The 20,032-nt window shown below is 40.6% G+C and overlaps 1 protein-coding gene across 8 annotated transcripts in view; it reads right to left on the minus strand.

Annotated features, from left to right (window-relative positions):
- Window positions 1-10,218: 10,218 nt before the first annotated feature.
- Window positions 10,219-20,032, minus strand: part of cenpq (centromere protein Q) — a 75,763-nt gene continuing 65,949 nt past the window's right edge. For all 8 annotated transcript variants that reach the window (XM_051925889.1, XM_051925884.1, XM_051925888.1 and 5 more), the window contains 3 exons: window positions 16,737-16,856; window positions 15,668-15,745; window positions 10,219-10,451 (listed from right to left, as the gene is read on the minus strand). In XM_051925889.1, coding sequence (XP_051781849.1) covers window positions 10,323-10,451; window positions 15,668-15,745; window positions 16,737-16,856 — 327 coding nt within the window. In that variant the 3' untranslated portion in view covers window positions 10,219-10,322. The remainder of the gene's footprint in view (window positions 10,452-15,667; window positions 15,746-16,736; window positions 16,857-20,032) is intronic.

Below are 20,032 nucleotides of genomic sequence, written 5' to 3' on the forward strand. Positions count from 1 at the left end.
TCTATCCATCCGATAGAGCCGGATCACCCTCGGGGAAACGCGCCACATGGCCGTAGTGCTGTAACTGACGGTCCCTCACAATGCAGGTCATGTGCCTCATTCGGGATTCCATGAGCAACACAAAGTCAAACCAACGATACCCAAGGATTTTCCGGAGAGACACACATGAAGGAGTCCAGTCTTCGTCTCAGGTCACTGGATAGCGTCCATGTCTCGCAGCCATATAGCAAGACAGGAGGCACCAGGACTTTAAAGACTTGGACCTTCGTCCCTTTAAATAGATACCAGGAGCGTCACACACCCTTTTCCAGCAACCTCATGACCCCCCCATGCTCTCCCAATACGTCTAGTGACTTCATAGGAAGAGTCACCAGAGACATGAATGTCACTGCCGAGGTAAGTAAACCTCTTGGCGAGGTCAACACTCTCCACAGACAGACACACTGCTGATGGCTGTGCCCAAGAGGTCATTAAAGGCCTAGATCTTTGGTTTTTATCAGGACACTCTGAAAGAAGACAAGAAAAAACTCTTATAGGGAAATAAAAATGGAAGAAACCTTGGGAAATGCAGTTCAAAGAGAGACCCCTGTCCAGGTAGGTTAGACGTGCAATGGGTGTCCAAAAAAAAGTGGGTCAATACAACACAATACACAGAACAGAACACAAGTAATCCTCAATACAATATAATAGTGCAAAAGAAATATTACAAGTACACAGCAGAATTCAAGAGTAGATCAAGTCAAGTTGGGGAGCGTGCATTGGTACAGTGCGCTGCCACACCCACCACACAACGAAACAGCTCAGGCAGACACGCGGCACAGTCCCACCCTCCGGAAATGACCGAAAAAAGTGAAAAAGTTTGGGAACCCCTCTTAATTATTTGTATTTTTGTTCATCATTGGCTGAGCCTTCAAAGTAGCAACTTCCTTTTAATATGTGACATGCCTTATGGACACAGTACGATTTCAGCAGTGACATTAAGTTTATTGGATTAACAGAAAATATGCAAAATGCATCATCACAAAATTAGACAGGTGCATAAATGTGGGCACCCCAACAGAGATATGACACCAATACTTAGTTGAACCTCCTTTTGCAAATATAACAGCCTCTAGACGCTGTCCTCCTATAGCCTCTGATGAGTGTCTGGATTCTGGATGGAGGTATTTCTGACCATTCTTCATACAAAATCTCTCCAGTTCAGTTCAGTTTAATGGACAGCCTGCTTCAAATCATCCCATAGATTTTCCATGATATTCAAGTCAGGGGACTGTGACGGCCATTCCAGAACATTGTACTTCTCCCTCTGCATGAATGCCACTGTAGATTTCCAACTGTGTTTTGGGTCATTGTCTTGTTGGAATATCCAACCCCTGCGTAACTTCAACTTTGTGACTGATGCTTGAACATTATCCTGAAGAATTTGTTGATATTGGGTTGAATTCTGACCCTTGACTTTAACAAGGGCCCCAGTCCCTGAACTAGCCACACAGCCCCACAGCATGATGGAACCTCCACCAAATTTAACAGGAGGTAGCAGGTGTTTTTCTTGGAATGCGGTGTTCTTCTTCCACCATGCAAAGCGCTTTTTGTTCTGACCAAATAACTCCATTTTTGTCTCATCAGTCCAAAGCACTTTGTTCCAAAATGAATCTGTTTTGTCTAAATGAGCATTGGCATACAACAAGCGACTCTGTTTGAGGCGTGAGTGCAGAAAGGGCTTCTTTCTCATCACCCTGCCATACAGATGTCAGTCAGTCAGTCATCGTCCAACACGCTATATCCTAACACAGGGTCACAGGGGTTTGCTGGAGCCAATCCTAGCCAACATAGGGCACAAGGCAGGAACAAACCCTGGGCAGGGCGCCAGCCCACCATAGGGCACACACTAGGAACAATTTAGGATCGCCAATGCACCAAACCTGCATGTCTTTGGAATGTGGGAGGAAACCAGAGCACCGGGAGGAAACCCACACAGACATGGGGAGAACATGCAAACTCCACGCAGGGAGGACCTGAAAAGCGAACCCAGGTCTCCTTACTGTGAGGCAGCAGAGCTACCACTGCGCCACCGTGCTGCCCCCATACAGATGTTCTTTGTGCAAATTGCGCTTAATCTGCAGCAAGATGTTCTTGCAGGTCTTTGGAGGTGATCTGTGGCTTGTCTGTCACCATTCTCACAATCCTGCTCACATGCCGCTCCTGTATTTGTCTTGGCCTGCCAGACCTGCTGGGTTTAACAGCAACTGTGCCTGTGGCCTTCCATTTCCTGATTCCATTCCTTACAGTTACAGAAACTGACAGTTTAAACCTCTGAGATGGCTTTTTGTAGCCTTCCCCTAAACCAGGAGACTCAACAATCTTTGTTTTCAGACCTTTGGAGAGTTGCTTTGAGGATCCCATGCTGTCACTCTTCAGAGGAGAGTCAAAGGGAAGGAAGCACAACTTGTAATTGACCACCTTAAATACCTTTATATCTCATGATTGGACACACCGGTTTATGAAGTTCAAGGCTTAACGCGCTCATCAACCAATTTGGTGTTGCAAGTAACCAGCATTGAGCAGTGACAGGCATTCAAATCAGCACAATGACAAGGGGACCCACATTTGTGCACAGCCAGTTTGTCACATTTGATTTAATTTCATACAACTAAATACTGCGTCACTAAAAATCTTTGTTCGGAAAACACCGCAGTACTCAGATGTTCCTAGGAAATGAAAGACATACCACTGTTATATTTTTTGTTGAAAGGAGAGTCAATTATTATGCAGGCTGAGAGGGGTTCACAAACTTTTCATATCACTGTTTCTGCTGCAGCCAGGTGTTACGTGGGCGACCCACCCCTTGGCCTGGTCCAGCCACTCGGACCCACAACAATGAGAATCCTGTGAGCTGGATCTCCATCTGGGAATTGTGCCACATGGCCGTAGTGCCGTAACTGACGCTCCCTCACAATGCAGGTCATGTGCCTCAATCGGGACTCCATGAGCAACACAAAGTCAAACCAACGGTACCCAAGGATTTTCCAGAGAGACACAGTACCAAAGAAGTCCAGTCTTCATCTCAGGTCACTGGATAGCGTCCATGTCTCGCAACCATATAGCAAGACAGGAAGCACCATGACTCTAAAGACTTGGACCTTCGTTCTTTTGCAGATGTTGGGAGCGCCACACACCCCTTTCCAGCAACCTCATGACCCCCCCATGCTCTCCCAATCCGTCTACTCAAAGGAAGAGTCACATGAATGTCACTGCAGAGGTAAGTAAACCTCTCGATGAGGTCGACACTCTCTCCACAGACAGACACACTGCTGATGGCCGTGCCCAAGAGGTCATTAAAGGCCTGACTCTTGGTTTTCATTCAGGACACTCACAAGCCCAGATATTCAGACTCCTTACTCACACTATCGAGACCGTAGATGATATCACATAATTTGATTTGGATTTATTGAGAGTCCTGGAGACATCGGCCATCAAGCTACCTTCCCCATATTGGCCATTGGGCTAGCCAATCCGATGAAAGGACCCGTCCACCCAACGATTCCTGCGATCCTCCATCAGGTGACAACAAGTAGCCGAAATAAACTGATGAAAACAAACCCAACAGTTCATCAGTGCAAATATGCAACACTGGCCCTGTTAAAAGGGAACTGAAATACAGTCTGGACATCATGTTCACCACTATTGTGGTCTAATATGTTTGTCATGTCAACACACATTATAACAACAGCTTAGTGATATGAATTATTATGCAAGCGTCCTGTCATTTAGCTGCATCTCCCTGCGTGATCGAGGGTGTTGTCACTCCCCAGTTTCTCAGAAATGTTGCGTATGTATAGAACACAGTTACTGTATACTGTACATATGCATGTCCTCCCACCAGTTATTTTATTTTTTAAACATTTTTTCATGTTTGCATATGCAAGCTTTATAAACGAGGTCCCTGGAAAGGATCTGCGAAGAAAATGTTAAGAGAACTCCCCAAATCCAGGCGGGTGTAAGCTTGTCACATCAGAATCAATAAGACCCCGGGCTGGAACGGCTGTCTAAGGAGATTCAACAAAGTACTGAGTAAAGGGCCAGGGTGCCTGGGTGAATGTGAGAGATCAGTTTATTATTATTATATAATTTACTTTGTCATTCTGGCGTATTGAGTGGTGCTTGATGAGGGGAAAAAATGAATTTAAAGGATTTTAGCACAAGGCTGAAACATAGCAAAATGTGTATAAATGGAGGGGGTCTGAAGACGCTATATATTCCTTGACATTACACCAAGAAATAAACTCGGTTTCCAAAATCTGGGTGGTCAAAATGCTGCAGAATGAGTCGCATGGTAGGGGTCTGGACGGTCTAGTAACCATGAAGAAGACACCTAAGAAAGCTAAGGCGAGACCCTCAAGAAAATACACCCAGGGGATCACGGCAGGGGAGCGGGTGATAGCCCAAATAGGCTGGGTTCAGCGGTGACGGCACAAGCAAATGGTGAATAGATAATGGTAAATAATGTGAAAGGCATCTGTGACAAGCTGTGCAAGAATGAGCACGGCCTTAAGATCCATCAGACCAGAATGAGGTGGTTGGAAAAGGGAGCATGAAACTGCAGTGCACAGGAACAATTTCTGGTGAGACGCAAGAGGAGCCTGGTCACGAAGCCCCCCATAGAGCCCGTAACTTCAATGTACCTCAAGCCCCTGTGCTCAGTACAGCATTCCAGAGAAGTAAGATTAAGTGGCCCTCAGCCCAAAGATACTTGGAGAAGGACATCTGCAGTAACACATGGCTTGTAGCTAAGGGGGATGCAGACACTCAGCTTCATGATATTAAAACCATTGGTTACTTAGAGGGGCTGAACTCTACCACTGAAATGCACTTTCAGCAGCTAATCAAATTTCTAGCAGATGGCTGCTACCGCTGGCAGCACGACCAGGTACTCAAAGCAGTCGCTGAGATAGCAGCCTCAGCCATTACCACCACTTGAAGATCATCATCTCCTTTCTCATGGCTGGAGAGATGCTTAACCCACAGCCAAGACCAGCAACAGGCCAATTCACCTCAGCTAAGGTTTCCTGAACACACTGCCATTACAACACTCCACCCAGACAGACAGTCATTTTCTCAAACTCCACCAAAAAGCTGAGCAAGGTAGGACTCCGCACACTTTGGGAAAAGCACATGGCAGTGGCCTGTGAGAGAAAGCTCACCAAGTCCAAAGAACTAGTAGAGCAATATGTGAGACAGTGCCAGCAAAATAAAGATGGGCTGTTGGGGCTATGCAGGCCAGTCGCTATCTAAGGGTATGACTCAGTTACATGCAATGGGACTGGCAAAGAAGACCATGAGGATAATCATTCACATGTGATGAAGACCATGGAGCGGCTGCTACTTCACCACCTGAAGTCACAGGTCCGCCACGCCCTCGACCCTCTGCAGTTCGCATACCAGGAGAAGGTGGGAGCGGACGATGCCATCTTCTATATGCTACACTGATCCCTCTCCCACTTGGACAGAGGCAGTGGTGCAGTAAAAATTATGTTTCTGGACTTCTCTAGCGCCTTCAACACCATCCAACCTCTGCTCCTTAGAGACAAGCTGACAGAGATGGGAGTAGATTCATACCTGGTAGCATGGATCGTGGACTATCTTACAGACAGACCTCAGTACGTGCGTCTCGGGAACTGCAGGTCTGACATTGTGGTCAGCAGCACAGGAGCGCCGCAGGGGACTGTACTTCCTCCGGTCCTGTTCAGCGTATATACATCAGACTTCTAATACAACTAGGAGTCCTGCCACATGCAAAAGTTCGCTGACGACACTGCTATCGTGGGCTGCATCAGGAGTGGGCATAAGGAGGAGTATAGGAACCTAATCAAGGACTTTGTTAAATGGTGCGACTCAAACCACCTACACCTGAACACCAGCAAAACCAAGGAGCTGGCGGTGGAGTTTAGGAGGCCCAGGCCCCTCATGGACCCTGTGATCATCAGAGGTGACTGTGTGCAGAGGGTACAGACCTATAAATACCTGGGAGTGCAGATGGATGATAAATTGGACTGGACTGCCAATACTTATGCTCTGTGCAAGAGGACAGAGCCGACCATACTTCCTTAGAAGACTGGCGTCCTTCAACATCTGCAATAAGATGCTACAGATGTTCTATCAGATGGTTGTGGTGAGTGCCCTCTTCTACGAGGTGGTGTGCTGGGGAGGCAGCATAAAGAAGGATGCCTCACGCCTGGACAAACTGGTGAGGAAGACAGGCTCTATTGTAGGCACAACTGCTGGACATTTTGACATCTGTGGGAGAGCGACGGGCGCTGAGCAGGCTCCTGTCAGTCATGGAGAATCCACTGCATCCACTAAACAGGATCATCTCCAGACAGAGGAGCAGCTTCAGCAATAGACTGCTGTCACTGTCCTGCTCCACTGACAGACTGAGATCGTTCATCTGACACACTATGCGACTCTTCAATTCCACCCGGGGGGGTAAACGTTAACATTATTCAAAGTAATTGTCTGTTATACCTGCATTGTTATCACTCTTTAGTTTAATATTGTTTTTTTATCAGTATGCTGCTGCTGGAGTATGTGAATTTCTAGATAGATAGATAGATATACTTTATTAATCCCATCTATCTATCTAATCAGTGATGCCACAAAAAAGGGCCACTAGATGGCTCTGGCTAAAGAGGGAAGCCCCATGATTTACTACTGCTGCTGGGATGGAAGCGAGAGGCTGATCCCCCCTTCAACTAGATAAGGGTATCTGATGTTGAAAGACCAGAAACAACCCGAGGACTTCATGTGACAATCACTGAGGATGCATCCCAAAGCATCAGTGAGATGTATTGATAAAGAAATTGGAATTAGTAAGGAGGAAATCTTAGTTATTCACAACCCAAACAATCACTGCCTCCTATTGGAAATGGTCACCACCAGGTTGTTAAAGGGTGGCACCTTCATTTCACTATCTAGGCACAACACTTCAGGCCACACTGGAGTGATCGGCTGTTACTGAGCAACAAATAAAAATGTAGCCGCGTGAGTCAGCGCTTTGTGCATTTCACCTTCATTTGCATTACCGCCTTCACATTTCAACAAACACTGCAGAGGGCAAATAAGATCTCATGACTCATTTGAAAAGGAGTCAGAGTGTGCCGAAAAAAGGTACATTAGATGCAGTCACTCGCATGTTCAAACATGGCAAGTTTTTCATATGTAATAAAAGAATGCTCGGATTGCACAGATGGATGAATGTGCAGTAAATATCCATCCATCTCACATTCTTGATCATCGAAATCACAGTGCCCACTAGACAGAACGTCACAACAACATTTGTGACAAGAACAGGCCTTTCAGCCCAACAAGCTCGTCCAACTTTTCACCAAGACCGTCTGAAATAACATCAAGTCGAGATCTCAAGATTGCTAAAGTCCCACTCTCTGCAGCACTACTCGTCAATGTACTCCATGTGCCTGTGTGTCTATGAATGAAGGAAAATGCTTGAGTAACTGGCAGGAAACAACTCCGGACATAAGATGGCAGTCCAGCAAAGGATAGTTATTTATACATGAAAAATTGTAAGTTGCCAATTAACCTAAAATAGAAATACTGTATGTGGGATGCAAGAGAAGACAGACAGAGGTCTCTGGTGTCATGTACAAGTGCATCAGGAGTTCCTTCACGGCTCTAATGTGGTAGCAATGGTTCCCACCCAGGTAGCATGTGCAAAGGCATTAACTTTTTCTCCAGAGGATGAAACATCAGAATATCTCTGACGTCACTTCTGTGGGCAAAACACCACTTCTGCTCTGCTGATTAAGAAATCATCAAGCAAGAAGTTAGCGGTCAGTCTTGAGCTCTTTTTTGCCTGAAGAGGATAGAGCTCTTCAAATATGACAAGTATTGCATTATTCCATTATTTGTTTTTATTTGAATAAAGTTTATTTCTTTTGCCTTGTGTATTAAATGAGGTACCAGGGTGGTCTGTGACATTTCATTTTCTCCCTGTTTATTTTCTTATACTGGACATAAACAACTTAGACAGTGTGATCAGACAGGGTGTCAAAAGCCAATCTCTGAAGCTTTGAGACAACAGCTGCACCACCCCTCTTATGTACATACAAATATCTATCTATCTATATATCTACAGTGCATCCAGTAAGTATTTCCAGTGCATCACTTTGTCCACATTTTGTTAAGTTACAGCCTTATTCCAAAATGGATTAAGTTCATTTTTTTCCTCAGAATTCTTTCAGCAGGACAACGACCCTGAGCACACAGCCAAGATATCAAAGGAGTGGCTTCAGGACAACTCTGTGAATGTCCTTGAGTGGCAAATACTACACTCAGAAAGAAGGCATGCCAATGGGATCGCCGTTACCAGGACTTCTAGCGGAACTGGTAATGCAGCGATTTGAAAACATGGCTCTATCCCAGTTCACACCCAAAATTTGGATACGCTATGTAGACGACACATTCGTCATACTAAAAAATAACCAGCTGAATGAATTCTACAATCACATCAATACAATATTCCCTGCAATCCAATTCACGATGGAAAAAGAAATGAACCGACACATCAGCTTCCTGGACATCTACATCAAAAGAAATAATGACGCCACCCTGACCACAAGTGTTTACCGTAAAGAATGCTACGCAGACAAGATATTACACTTCACCAGCAACCACCCGGTATCTCATAAACGGAGCTGTGTTAAAACTCTATTCAGAAGAGTCCACACCCACTGCAATACGAAGGAAACAAAAATGAATGAGAGACGCTATCTCTTCCATCTTTTCACTTCAAACGGATACTCAAAAACATTCATTAATCGGAGCTTACACAGAAGACGCCAAAAAACTCAGCAAACAATTGAACTGAATCAGAACCCCCACCTCACCTGGCACTCACTCCCTTATCACCACAATGTGTCAGAAGGTACAGCGGGCATCCTGGCCAAGTCAGGTGTCAGAATAGCACACAAACCCACGAACAATCTGCGCACGGTCCTGTTTAATGCTAAAAACAAGAAATCGATAGCAGAAACACGAAACGCAGTTTATAGCATTCCATGCAGTTCTTGCGCAGCGGTATACATAGGACAAACCTCAAAAAGAATCGCAACACGTATACAGGAACATCGCAACGCTTTCAGAAGAAAGGACTCGCTTTCATTGATCTACACGCATACTAAATCAACAGGACATACATTTAACTGGGATAATGTACAAGTAAGATTTAAGGCCAGTACTAAAAGTGGCAGAGAGCTGGCCGAATCTTGGCTATCAAATGAGAACGCCATCAACAGACACTTGGACATAAATCCAGCATATGCAAACTTAAGAAGAACATGTTCATAATAAATAAACTGTACACCCAAACCCCAACCCCCCCCCAAACATAATGTTTTGCTATATATTACCTTTGATTATTATAAGTCTAAGTATTATCCTCTGATGAAGACCCCTGGCAGGGGTTGAAAGCTCAGGAATAAAAAACTACTTTATGATACGTGATTCATTTTTTCTCCCTTTGTGGATCTCCAGCTGCAAATATATTTATATATATTATATATTATATATAAATAATTGGAATGTATTTTGTAAGATATGTACAAGTAGTAATAAAAGAAAGTTCATTTGTCATTCTAACTGATGGTGTACCACAAACATTTGTAGTAACAAACTACATCACTACAAATGTTTGGTTTGCCATCTGTTGGAATGACAAAAGCAATGCATACATCCCTACTATATGCCATTAGGTATAGGATTCGTCAAAGCAGTGATAATGTTTGTGATGTGCTATTGACTGGAAATGCAAATGCAAAGCATTTTATTACTACATGCCTTACAAAATGAATTCCAATAGATGGTGCACTGCAAACATTAATGCTAATATCTATAGTATATTGATTTCTTAGATCTGTATTTTATTGTTACAAACGTTTGTGATGCACCAGCTGTTGGAGTTACTGGGACATAGCAACCAGATGGGCACACAGACACTTATCCTTTTAGTACGGTGGACAAATCATGAAAATTATGGGGAGCTCCAAAACAGCAATGTTTATTACACAAATCAATACTATACAAGTTAATATACAGTTCTATGAAAAAAATTGTATTAAATATGTATTGTGTATTAATTTACATTATCATAATTTTTTTCAGATACTTTATATATTAAAAAAAAAAAAAAACACTAAGATGGTCAGTTAATACCAAAAAAAATACTTATTTACTGCACTCATCTGTACTGATCATTTCGCTACCTTGACTTAAGTTATCACAAGTTTAGTAAAGCAGCCCTGCACTGCAGGTCAAAGTTTATCAGCAATGCTCTGGGCCTCCGCCAGAAATGCCAGCATGTCCTGCACCCCCGTATTACCCTGAACGGCATTCAGCAATTGGAGAACTTCCTGTGGGTTCTGTATATCTGACATTTCCTCCTGCAAAGAAAAAATAATTTACTGTAAGTTTCTCATCTTTGACAAGATTAATTTATTTAATGGCTGGTCTCACTGAGGCGTCCGTTTTATTGGAGGAATATCAACATCAGTGCCTAAAAAAGCCATATCGCATGTGTGTGTATCTTGATAATCACAAACTACATACTCTTTCCAGGTCAGGCGCACTGAAGAACAGTAACTGGACACACACCATGATGAAGTCTGTTTTGCTCCCGAAAGTAATGTGTACTAAATCTAAGTTGGAAAACTTTGAGCTGCCATTCAACGAATAAGTGGATTATATAAAAACGAGACACCATGGCCATCTATATGATAATTTAACACACTTACCCAGTCTGCTATTGTCCTTTAGCATTAAAGGTTTATAGGGTTATTATTGTGTCACTAAAGGCTATTGCACTTGTAATTAGATGTACTCTAAATACCCAGCCATTTCATGATCTTTTATTACCTCCTTATGGAGCATGGCACCACTCTCTCATGCCACAGCTAGTAGTAGCACAACTTTACCTCAGAACTTCTGTTTTCCTTCCTTGGATCTCAAGTTGGTTAACCAGCAGGAGACAAAGAGCACAGATAACAGGAGAATGGAGTAATCAAAGGAGTCCCTCAGGGGTCTGTCTTAGGACTATTGTTACTTTTTCTGATTTACATTAAGGACATTGATTCTGGCGTAGTTTGTAAACTTGTGAAATTCACAGAAGACACTATAATTGGAGGAAAGGCAGACGCAGAAGTGTGTGTTAAGAAACGCTAATGGAGCTCCATTATACCAACAGCAGTAAATCTGTATAATACCTCACTGTGACTAACAGCCAAGTCAGAACTTTTCTCGTTTGAATTTTCTTGCCTTATAGTCATTCTGGTGTGTTGAGAACAAAGTGTGTGCGTAAATCTATTTATTTACTCACTTATACATGCAGAGTGGTGGCTCTGTTCGAATCTCGTAAAACGCCCCATTGGGCCCCTGAGCAAGGCCCTTAACATCATACTCACGATGAAGCAAATGCAGGTTAATCTGCATCCAGCCCAGCAAGCAGGTCCTCCAACTTACAGGGAAAATCTGGGGTTGGTGGCAGAATTGGCATTCCAGCTACCGTAAAAAAACTCAATCTGTTGCAGTGTGGTGCTGAGGTGTCACCCGCTGCACTCAGGTCCCAATCAGCACGTGCCCCCAGCCTCCTCTCACTTACTTATCTAACTATTTATGTAGTGATTTATTTAAATAATTTTTCCCTTGGGGCCAAATCTATCTGAGGAGGCAGCAAAGTCTTCAAGACTTGGACAAGCTTCAAACTGGGCAAACACTTGGAAAATGCAGTTTAATGTAGAAAACAAAAAAATGCTGCACATGGGCAAAAGGCAGGTCAATTATAAATGCAAGGGATAACTTGAGCTATAGGAAGAAGATCCTGAAAAAGATTTAGCGGTTTATGTTGATACATGCTCCTTATTAGTGATGAGCAAACTCCATGGTGTTTATTTCGCCACAAGTTCAGAGAAATCACAAAGTGTTTGCAAATATTGCTAAACTCTGAGAAATGAATTGAAGTCAATGGGGAAGGACTAACTGAACTAGATCTGACAGGGACACTTTAAAGATGATTGCACCATTATAATCCTGAGGGCTAGGGAAACGTATGCCAACTATACTGGCCCGATAATTTTGGCCAAAAAGGTGACCTGAGCTGTGTGGCAGCAGTGCAATCACGGCACTGCTATGACTCCGTGAGCTCAAAGAAGAAATGATGCAGTCAGAGACACACAATCATATTTCATCAAAACAAAACAGAAATGCCGAAATCTTAGTCAAAAGTCAGAAAAAATATGCAGGTCTTTTAAAGACAGAAAATTCAAAAGTGGTGTGTCATGATTGAAGCCGCTGGCTTGTTGTATTTTTTGAAGTAGCTCGGACAGGCTCGCCAAACTGTCTGTGCTGATGCTTTGCACTTTTTGTACTATTAAAAAAAAAAAAGATAGAAATGTCATATAAACAGTAATAAATCTTTCATTGTTATTATTATTTCATAGAGTCTCCTGTGTTTGTTGTTAGGCTCCTTTAAGATTTGTTTCCAATCTCCACGTGGCTAATTATGCACACATAAGGGCACACGTTTCCTCCTATACTGATGTCGAACTCGAAGATCGACCAGCACATTTGGCGACAAGTAGAGATAACTCGTTATTTATGTGTTTATGTTTCATAAAAATAAAATTTTGAGAACCTGCATTATTTACTTATCTGTTCTACCACTAACCAAGTCCCAGTGTCTATAATGCAATGATCAGCATGGTCCCGTCCAATGTTGGCTTTTCGAGCTCTGGGTAATGTCACATTGGCCTTGTAAAACATTACAGGGAGCTGGGGAAAAAGTTTTCCTTAACCGTCAGAATTACCAGTAAATAATTTGACAAACAAGGGTGAACGCAGCAAATTCGCTGTGAATAACACTTTGGAGGAATTTGTTGATCAACACTACTCATTATCTAAGTAATGTGAAGAAGCAATTAAAAAAGCGAAAAAAATGTAAGTTATAACATTTACACTGCTGAATATAAATCAAGGGATGTCATGCTCAGGCTGTATAATGCACTAGTGAGACCTCATTTAGAGCACCGTGTGCAGTTCTGATCACCATGTTACAAGAAAGACATAGCTGCACTTGAAGCTTTGCAGAAGGAAGCAACGAGAAGCATGCCGTACTCTGACAGACTCAGCAGTTAAATCTGCTCAGTCTTGAGCAGAGAAGACTGCACGGGGACCTCATCCAGGCATTTAAAATCCTCAAAAGCACTGATTAAATATATCCAGCAGAATTCTTTCAGCTTTAGGTTGAATCACATACTCCAAGACACAAGTGAAGAATAAGGGCTGAGAATAGGACTAAAGCAAGAAAACACTTCTTTACAGAGAGTTGTGGGAATTTGGAACAAACTGTTAAGACGTGGAGTTGAAGTGGAAACCCTGACAACCTTTCAGAAGTATTTGGAAGAGATACAGGGATAGCTTAGCTATTCGCTAAACATACAGTCTTGATAGACTGAAAGGTCTCCTCTTGTTTGTCAAACTTCTTATGTTCCATGGTGGCACAGAGAAGAAATTGCACACCTGCGCAATTGTGGAATAAAATGCCATGCATTTTTTTTTTATGTTCTTATCTGAAAAATCTCAAAGTGCAGTTTATAATTATTAGAAAACATTACTTTAATAGATTTTGGACAACTATGAATTAATTTAACAAGTTTAACTAAATAGTGATGAGCATACCTCACTGAATTCGCTTTGCCTTAAGTTTGTGAAAAATCACTGAAATATTTATGAATTTCACCAAACTGACATCTATGGGTAAGGAGAAGCCAAACTAGCTTTGAGTGGAGGTCTAAGGAAGTGTTTGCAAACTATGCTGGACCAATTATTGTGGCCAAAAATGTAACATGAGCTGTGAGGTAGCAGTGCTAAACAATGTGTCATTGTACATCCCCAAAAGTAAATTTAAACTCTGAGTCCACAGCACTCCAAGTTTTTTTTAATCTCTCTCACTCTCTGCATCTCTTAAGCATCAATCGGTACAAATAACACCCAGAGCCTGTGATGCAAGGCATCAGCATTATATACTTGAGGGGCTGTCCCTGTTCACTACCTGATCTGTGCTACATACAGAGAAGCATAACATGCTTAATTAAGTAGTCAGTTAATATGCCCCTCTCAATTGAAGAAACTATTTTTTTTGGTTTTGTATAAAAACACTTGTGGGGTGCAAATCTGGCTGAAGTATCAGGCTACATTTCCCCAAAGCATTATAACATTAATATCATCAGAAACTCCACTGCAAGATCAATCGTCAATTTAAAAGTATTTCTCAAACCCCATTGTAACTAAAGTAAAACACTAAATCCTTTGTAAACTACGTGATCCATGAACCAATTGTGAATCGCTAAGTGCTTCTTAAATGGGTTGATGAGAATGATTTCTGTGTTCTTTAAAAAGTTTTGAGGACTGCGCTCTAAGGTTGCAGCTCGTTTTATTTTCATAGAGACGTTTCCTATGTTGCAACTGGTTATGTAGAGAAGTGAGATAAACAAAAATGGAAGGGTGGGAACTGGGGATTGATTCATCTGGATATAGTACAGCAGCAATAAAGAAAACCTGCCCAGAAGAACATCAATTGAATTCTGTGTCTGCGTCTTCAACCATCACCTCACAAAAGCAACATTGGCTGCTACAGGTCTTTGTGATGTCCTGCTGGCCTTGTAAAGGGTCAAGGGGCACTGGGGGATAGGGAACCCAGGCCAGCTGCATGGCTTATTTCCCCAGTTAACTTCTTCTGGAATTTTTTCCACAAACCCAATAAAATTTGCTGCATAAAATACTTTGTCTACTTTTGCCTGTCAACACTACCTAACAAAACTGGCCCCATTACAAATTGTGGACTGTTGGTATTTAGTACATTCAAAACGGATTTTGAGAAAATATGATTAAAACGGAAGCCCACCTACTGTATATTCAGTCGACACAACTGACTCAGTGCATCCCGAACTGCAGATGCAGTACATAGAACTTCTGGAGATTTTGAGTAAATTCTTTTAAACACAATATGTTGCTTCACTAGAAGCTGTGAACTGACAAGTTCACCCTGACTGTACAGTTCTGTGCCAGTTTCTAGGCAAACTGAAAAACATACATTGGGAGAACCTTCAATTTTCAATGATGTTCAGTTATTAAAAGAAAATAGAAAGGAAACTGTATACAAATTCAAAATGCTATATTAAACAAATGATACAGACATTAATTAAAGGAGTTTACAAATTCTAAGTCTGTTTAATCTTGCGGAGTCAGAAGACTCAGTTAATTTATTTTACTCTTCAGTTAGTATGGCTGCTTTTCACACAGCAAACTTTCAAACAAACCAAAGTGCATCACTCATTGGAGGGTTGAGGATAAAATAACATTATCTTTGGAAAAAATCATCATGGAGGGTCAACAACAGCTGTGGTTGTGCACTGTCAGATTTCCAATAATGATATGGTTAGTTTACCACACATGACTCTGAGGGCAAAAACAGACTTCACCTATGTTGTTGTGTATTCTCCATAACACGTATATAAGATTACTTGGGCTGCTTGACTGGCTACAACAGTATGATAGCTTTATGCAAGCTTTCAATTTGTATAAATTCATTCAGCAACTGCCATACCTGTAACGTTGGCCCAGTAAAGCTTCTCGCTGGCAAAGGTGGAAGGTGAAGCTCAGTGTTTTCGGAGCTCTGTAAAATCTAAAACATGTCAAAAATATTATTAAAAGTGAACACTTTGCTTTTATAGGACATCACTACCACAAAAGGGTACAATGTATGGCAAAGTTTATTTTTTTTATACTGCAGAACCTTAAGCATTTAGTCAAGTGGTTTAATTGTTATACCATCCATACACCATATTGCAGCATACAGTGGCATGAAATAACACGTACAACATATACTGCTGAAGTCAGAAGTTTCCATACACTTAGGGTGAATTCTTTAAAATGCACTTTATAAGCCCTTCACAAACTGTATATTAACAAACCATACATTTGGCATATTGCTGAAAACAACTACTTGGTGCAGGGCAAAAGTAATTTTTACCAGCAATGTTCACAGACCTCATTTCATTTTTTATTGACCAAGTCACAATTCCAGTGGGTCACAAGAGTACATACATTTTGTTAACTGTGCCTTTAAATAGTTGAGAAAATTCCAGAAAATGATGTCAAGCCTTTAGGCAATTAGACAATTAGCTTCTGACAGCCAATTAACCTAATTGGAGTCAATATTTGGATGGATGTTAGAACTTATTCAATGATGCAAGGTGTAGATCTGGTAAACGCGTTTCAAGGAAAACCTCTTCATCAGGGCACAGAAAACCAATAATGAACTATCAAATAGGAGGAACAGGAACCATCAATCAATTGACCCAAAACCGAAAGCTCACCAATATATAAAAAAGTAAATATCAAGGACAATCAACTGAGGGGCTTGTAAGTAGCTCACACACTCCACATAACACAGATGTCTGTATCTGTCTGACCGGCTCTGGGTCAATTGATTGACGGATGACTGATGGTTTCTGATCCTATATGATAAGAAGTGTCACTGGATCCAGAACTTACGTTCTTAAGACCCGATTTGTACGCGAATATATATACGATAATAACCTTTAAAATGTCCAGATGGGTGGGAATATCAGAAAAAGTGGCTTAATGACTCTGAATGATAATATAGTATTTACCTCTTGGCTTTCAGATTCCAACTCCTCCAGTTGATCACGCAAAATTCTAATCTTCTCCTCAAGTGATTCATTTTTTCCAGTTATATCTTCCAGGGTGTCAAACACTTTTTTACAGTCTGCCTGTTAAAAGAGTTAAAAAAAGGAAGGAATGTAGAATTTATCCAGCATAGCAACATTCAGTATTATTCTTATATCATAAATATAAAATGTATGTATACTGTATATAAATTAAAACACTAATGTCTGTGTGTGTGTGTGTGTGTGTTAGACCTCTCCAAGCAATCTAATTGGTCGGTTTCACTGTGGTTACTTAATCAATGACAGTTGAAATAGGAAGCATTGGGCAAGGGAGAAAAGGTGTAGGATGAAAGTTGAGAGTTGCCTTCTAAGAAGTTTTTCTTCTCCATTTACCATTGGTTGTAGTCAAAAAGCGGACAGAAAGCGACTGCTTTACAGAAATACGATCAAGAGAGTAAGCGCTGGCCAACACATGTTGTTGCTAGGGTTGCATGGTAAACCAGTACTGAAAAAGTACCAAAAAAACCCCACAAAATTTTAAAACAGTATGGTACTGGAATTTCAGTATTGTTGGTATTGGAAGTAAAATTATACAAAACAGTATCATTTCCAGATTTGTCTCTTTCTTTTCTCAAAGCTTAACAATTAAGATAAATTAGTCTGGGCAAAGAGGTCTGTATTAATTCAGCAATATTTCAAAGCAAAGACCACATCAGGATGGAATACAAATTCAAGCACAAGCACTTCATTATTCTCATTTAAATTGGTGCAATCTATAGTCACTAAACACGGGAACTGAAGCCAAAGGAGACAGACTCTAAACTGATAAAACTACACTAGCATGAAAGTAGAGAGTGTTTATAGGTTTATTGGACACTAGCTGTGGTGACCCAGTTTAGGATGGGTTGAAATCTAAGTAATCAAATGCACACCTCAGCATTAATGTTTGCAGTGTGCCACGCAATGCATATATCTGTGTTAAAAGTCATTTGGTGTGGGATTTGTAAAAGGAGTGTTAATCAGTGTTATGTGCCATCCGTTAATATGACAAATACACTGCATTTTTTTACTGCAAATGTTTGTGATCTGCCATCTGTTGGAAAGGCAGAGACATAGAAACAACAGGGAGACACAGAGAAACACACAGACACTGATCCATTTATTAAGGTGGACTAGCTTGGATATCTGGTGTTGCCCAGGATGGAGGTAAATTGTAAATGCGGTCACCAAATTTTATCGGGGGTGGAGGGAATTCTGGCCCTAAGCCAAAATTCACTCATTATAAACCCAATGTGGGGAGCAACTTTGCCAGTACTAAAAATGCCTCCGAGGGTCACTCTCCTCACAAAGTGTAGATGCCATCCACTAAATGCATTTAAAGATATTCAAGATCTAAAGATAAAAAGAATTACAGATATCTGAAAATACATCAATATTAAGAGTCTCAGATTTCCAATATCTTAAAATGATTCTCTATACATTTTGAGACATTTGAAATGCATTTCACGATATGTCAAATGCAAATCAGGAGATCTTGAAATTAATAGGAACTTTTTCAAGATATCTCAAAATCACTTCCTGAAATATGGCCTGATCTTTCAATGGGACTTCTTGACAATTTTAATATATCTGGAAATGTATTTGAAATATCCCTAAATGGACTGAAAGATATTTTGAGATATCTGAAACTGAATTTGATTAAGGTTTCTCAAAATACAAGTAAGATATCTTTAAAAGAATTTAAGATATCTTTAAATTCACTGTTGGAAATATCCAAAATACATTTCTGGATATCTCACTTTCATTTCAGGATATGTTAAAATGGGTCTCTGCTCCACTGAGATCTCTTAAAATGCATTTAAACATATATCAAATTGCTTTTAAAAATCTCAAATAGTTTAATATTTTTTAAGAATATCTTAAACTATATTTCTAGAGATCTCATTACCATTTCAGGTATCTACAATAAAATTAACGACATCTCAAATATATTTCCAGATATCTCAAAATAGCTTGTCTACTTTCAGATATCTGAAATGTATTTTAAAATATCTCACAATAACTTCCTGCTCATTTTGGGACAAAACAAACACATTTCAAGATAAGTTAAAATAGAAAGTTCCATTCAGAGAATTTTTCAGGAAGTGATTCATTTTGAGATATCCTGAAATGTATTTCAGATATTTTTAAAATGCACACAAGGTGAATTTAAAATATCTCAAAATGTAATGTAGATGTCTTAAAATGGAAAGGAACTTACCGTGTATACTCACGTATAAATCGGGTCTTGGAACCCGAAAAATCGTTCATAAAAATTAGACCCCGACTTATATGCCCGTTCAATAATGTGACACTTACATTTTTTTTGTTACATCTTCTTGCCTCCTTCCAATCTCTCATCAGTTTCTCAGACGCATCGGATTTTGTTGCAGCAGTGCAGTTACCAATTTCTTTCGCCACTTCAACAATGTTTAATTTAAAACCAGCTTCATATTTATTTCTGATCAAACGCTCTATCGTAGATAAGGGATGCTCATATGATAAAGGTGTATGAGGTACAAAAAAAACATAAATCAGTGCAAACGTCACTTTGGAATGGTTCGGGTATTACCGTGTGGTCACGTAGGCACAATATAAAGAGAAAGGTTAGGAGCACACGCTGCTACAGCGCATTCTCTCAGGTGGGCATTAGCATATCATAATCTCTTAGACCAATAGTGTGAGTTTTCCACATTCGACTTATACGACTGACATTATAAAATACCAGAAATGATACTGTAAAATCAAGTCCCGACTTATCCGTGGGAGAACTTATTCACAAGTATATACAGTACTTTAAGATATTTTGTAATGAGTTTGAAATAGTTCTAAAGTTTAGCTTGGCTTGCCATACTTGCTTGCATTTTAAGAAATCTGTTTTGTCTGGAAAAATGAATGTATTTTGTACATTTTTAAACTTATCCACCATACCCCATGTCATCCAATGTAAAGTGTCATTGTGGGCAAAATTTTTTTTTTAACTTATACAAAGTGCTTAACTTTAGAACAACTTTGTTTGGCAACTGCATATACAACATATTTGTGAAGAAATAATTGATTTGAAAGATACCAAACTTATTGTTTTGTGCTCAAATGCAGTACAATGTCCAGATTAAATGAAGCTGCTTGCCAACAGGCTATTAAAAATGGATTATGCACAGGTGACACTGTGAAACATAAAGTGGAGCAAGCATTCAAGTGAATTCTGTGTTAACATCTCTGAAATGACTAATTTCCGC

This window comes from Erpetoichthys calabaricus, chromosome 4 (assembly GCF_900747795.2).
Source record: "Erpetoichthys calabaricus chromosome 4, fErpCal1.3, whole genome shotgun sequence".
NCBI lineage: Eukaryota > Metazoa > Chordata > Cladistia > Polypteriformes > Polypteridae > Erpetoichthys > Erpetoichthys calabaricus.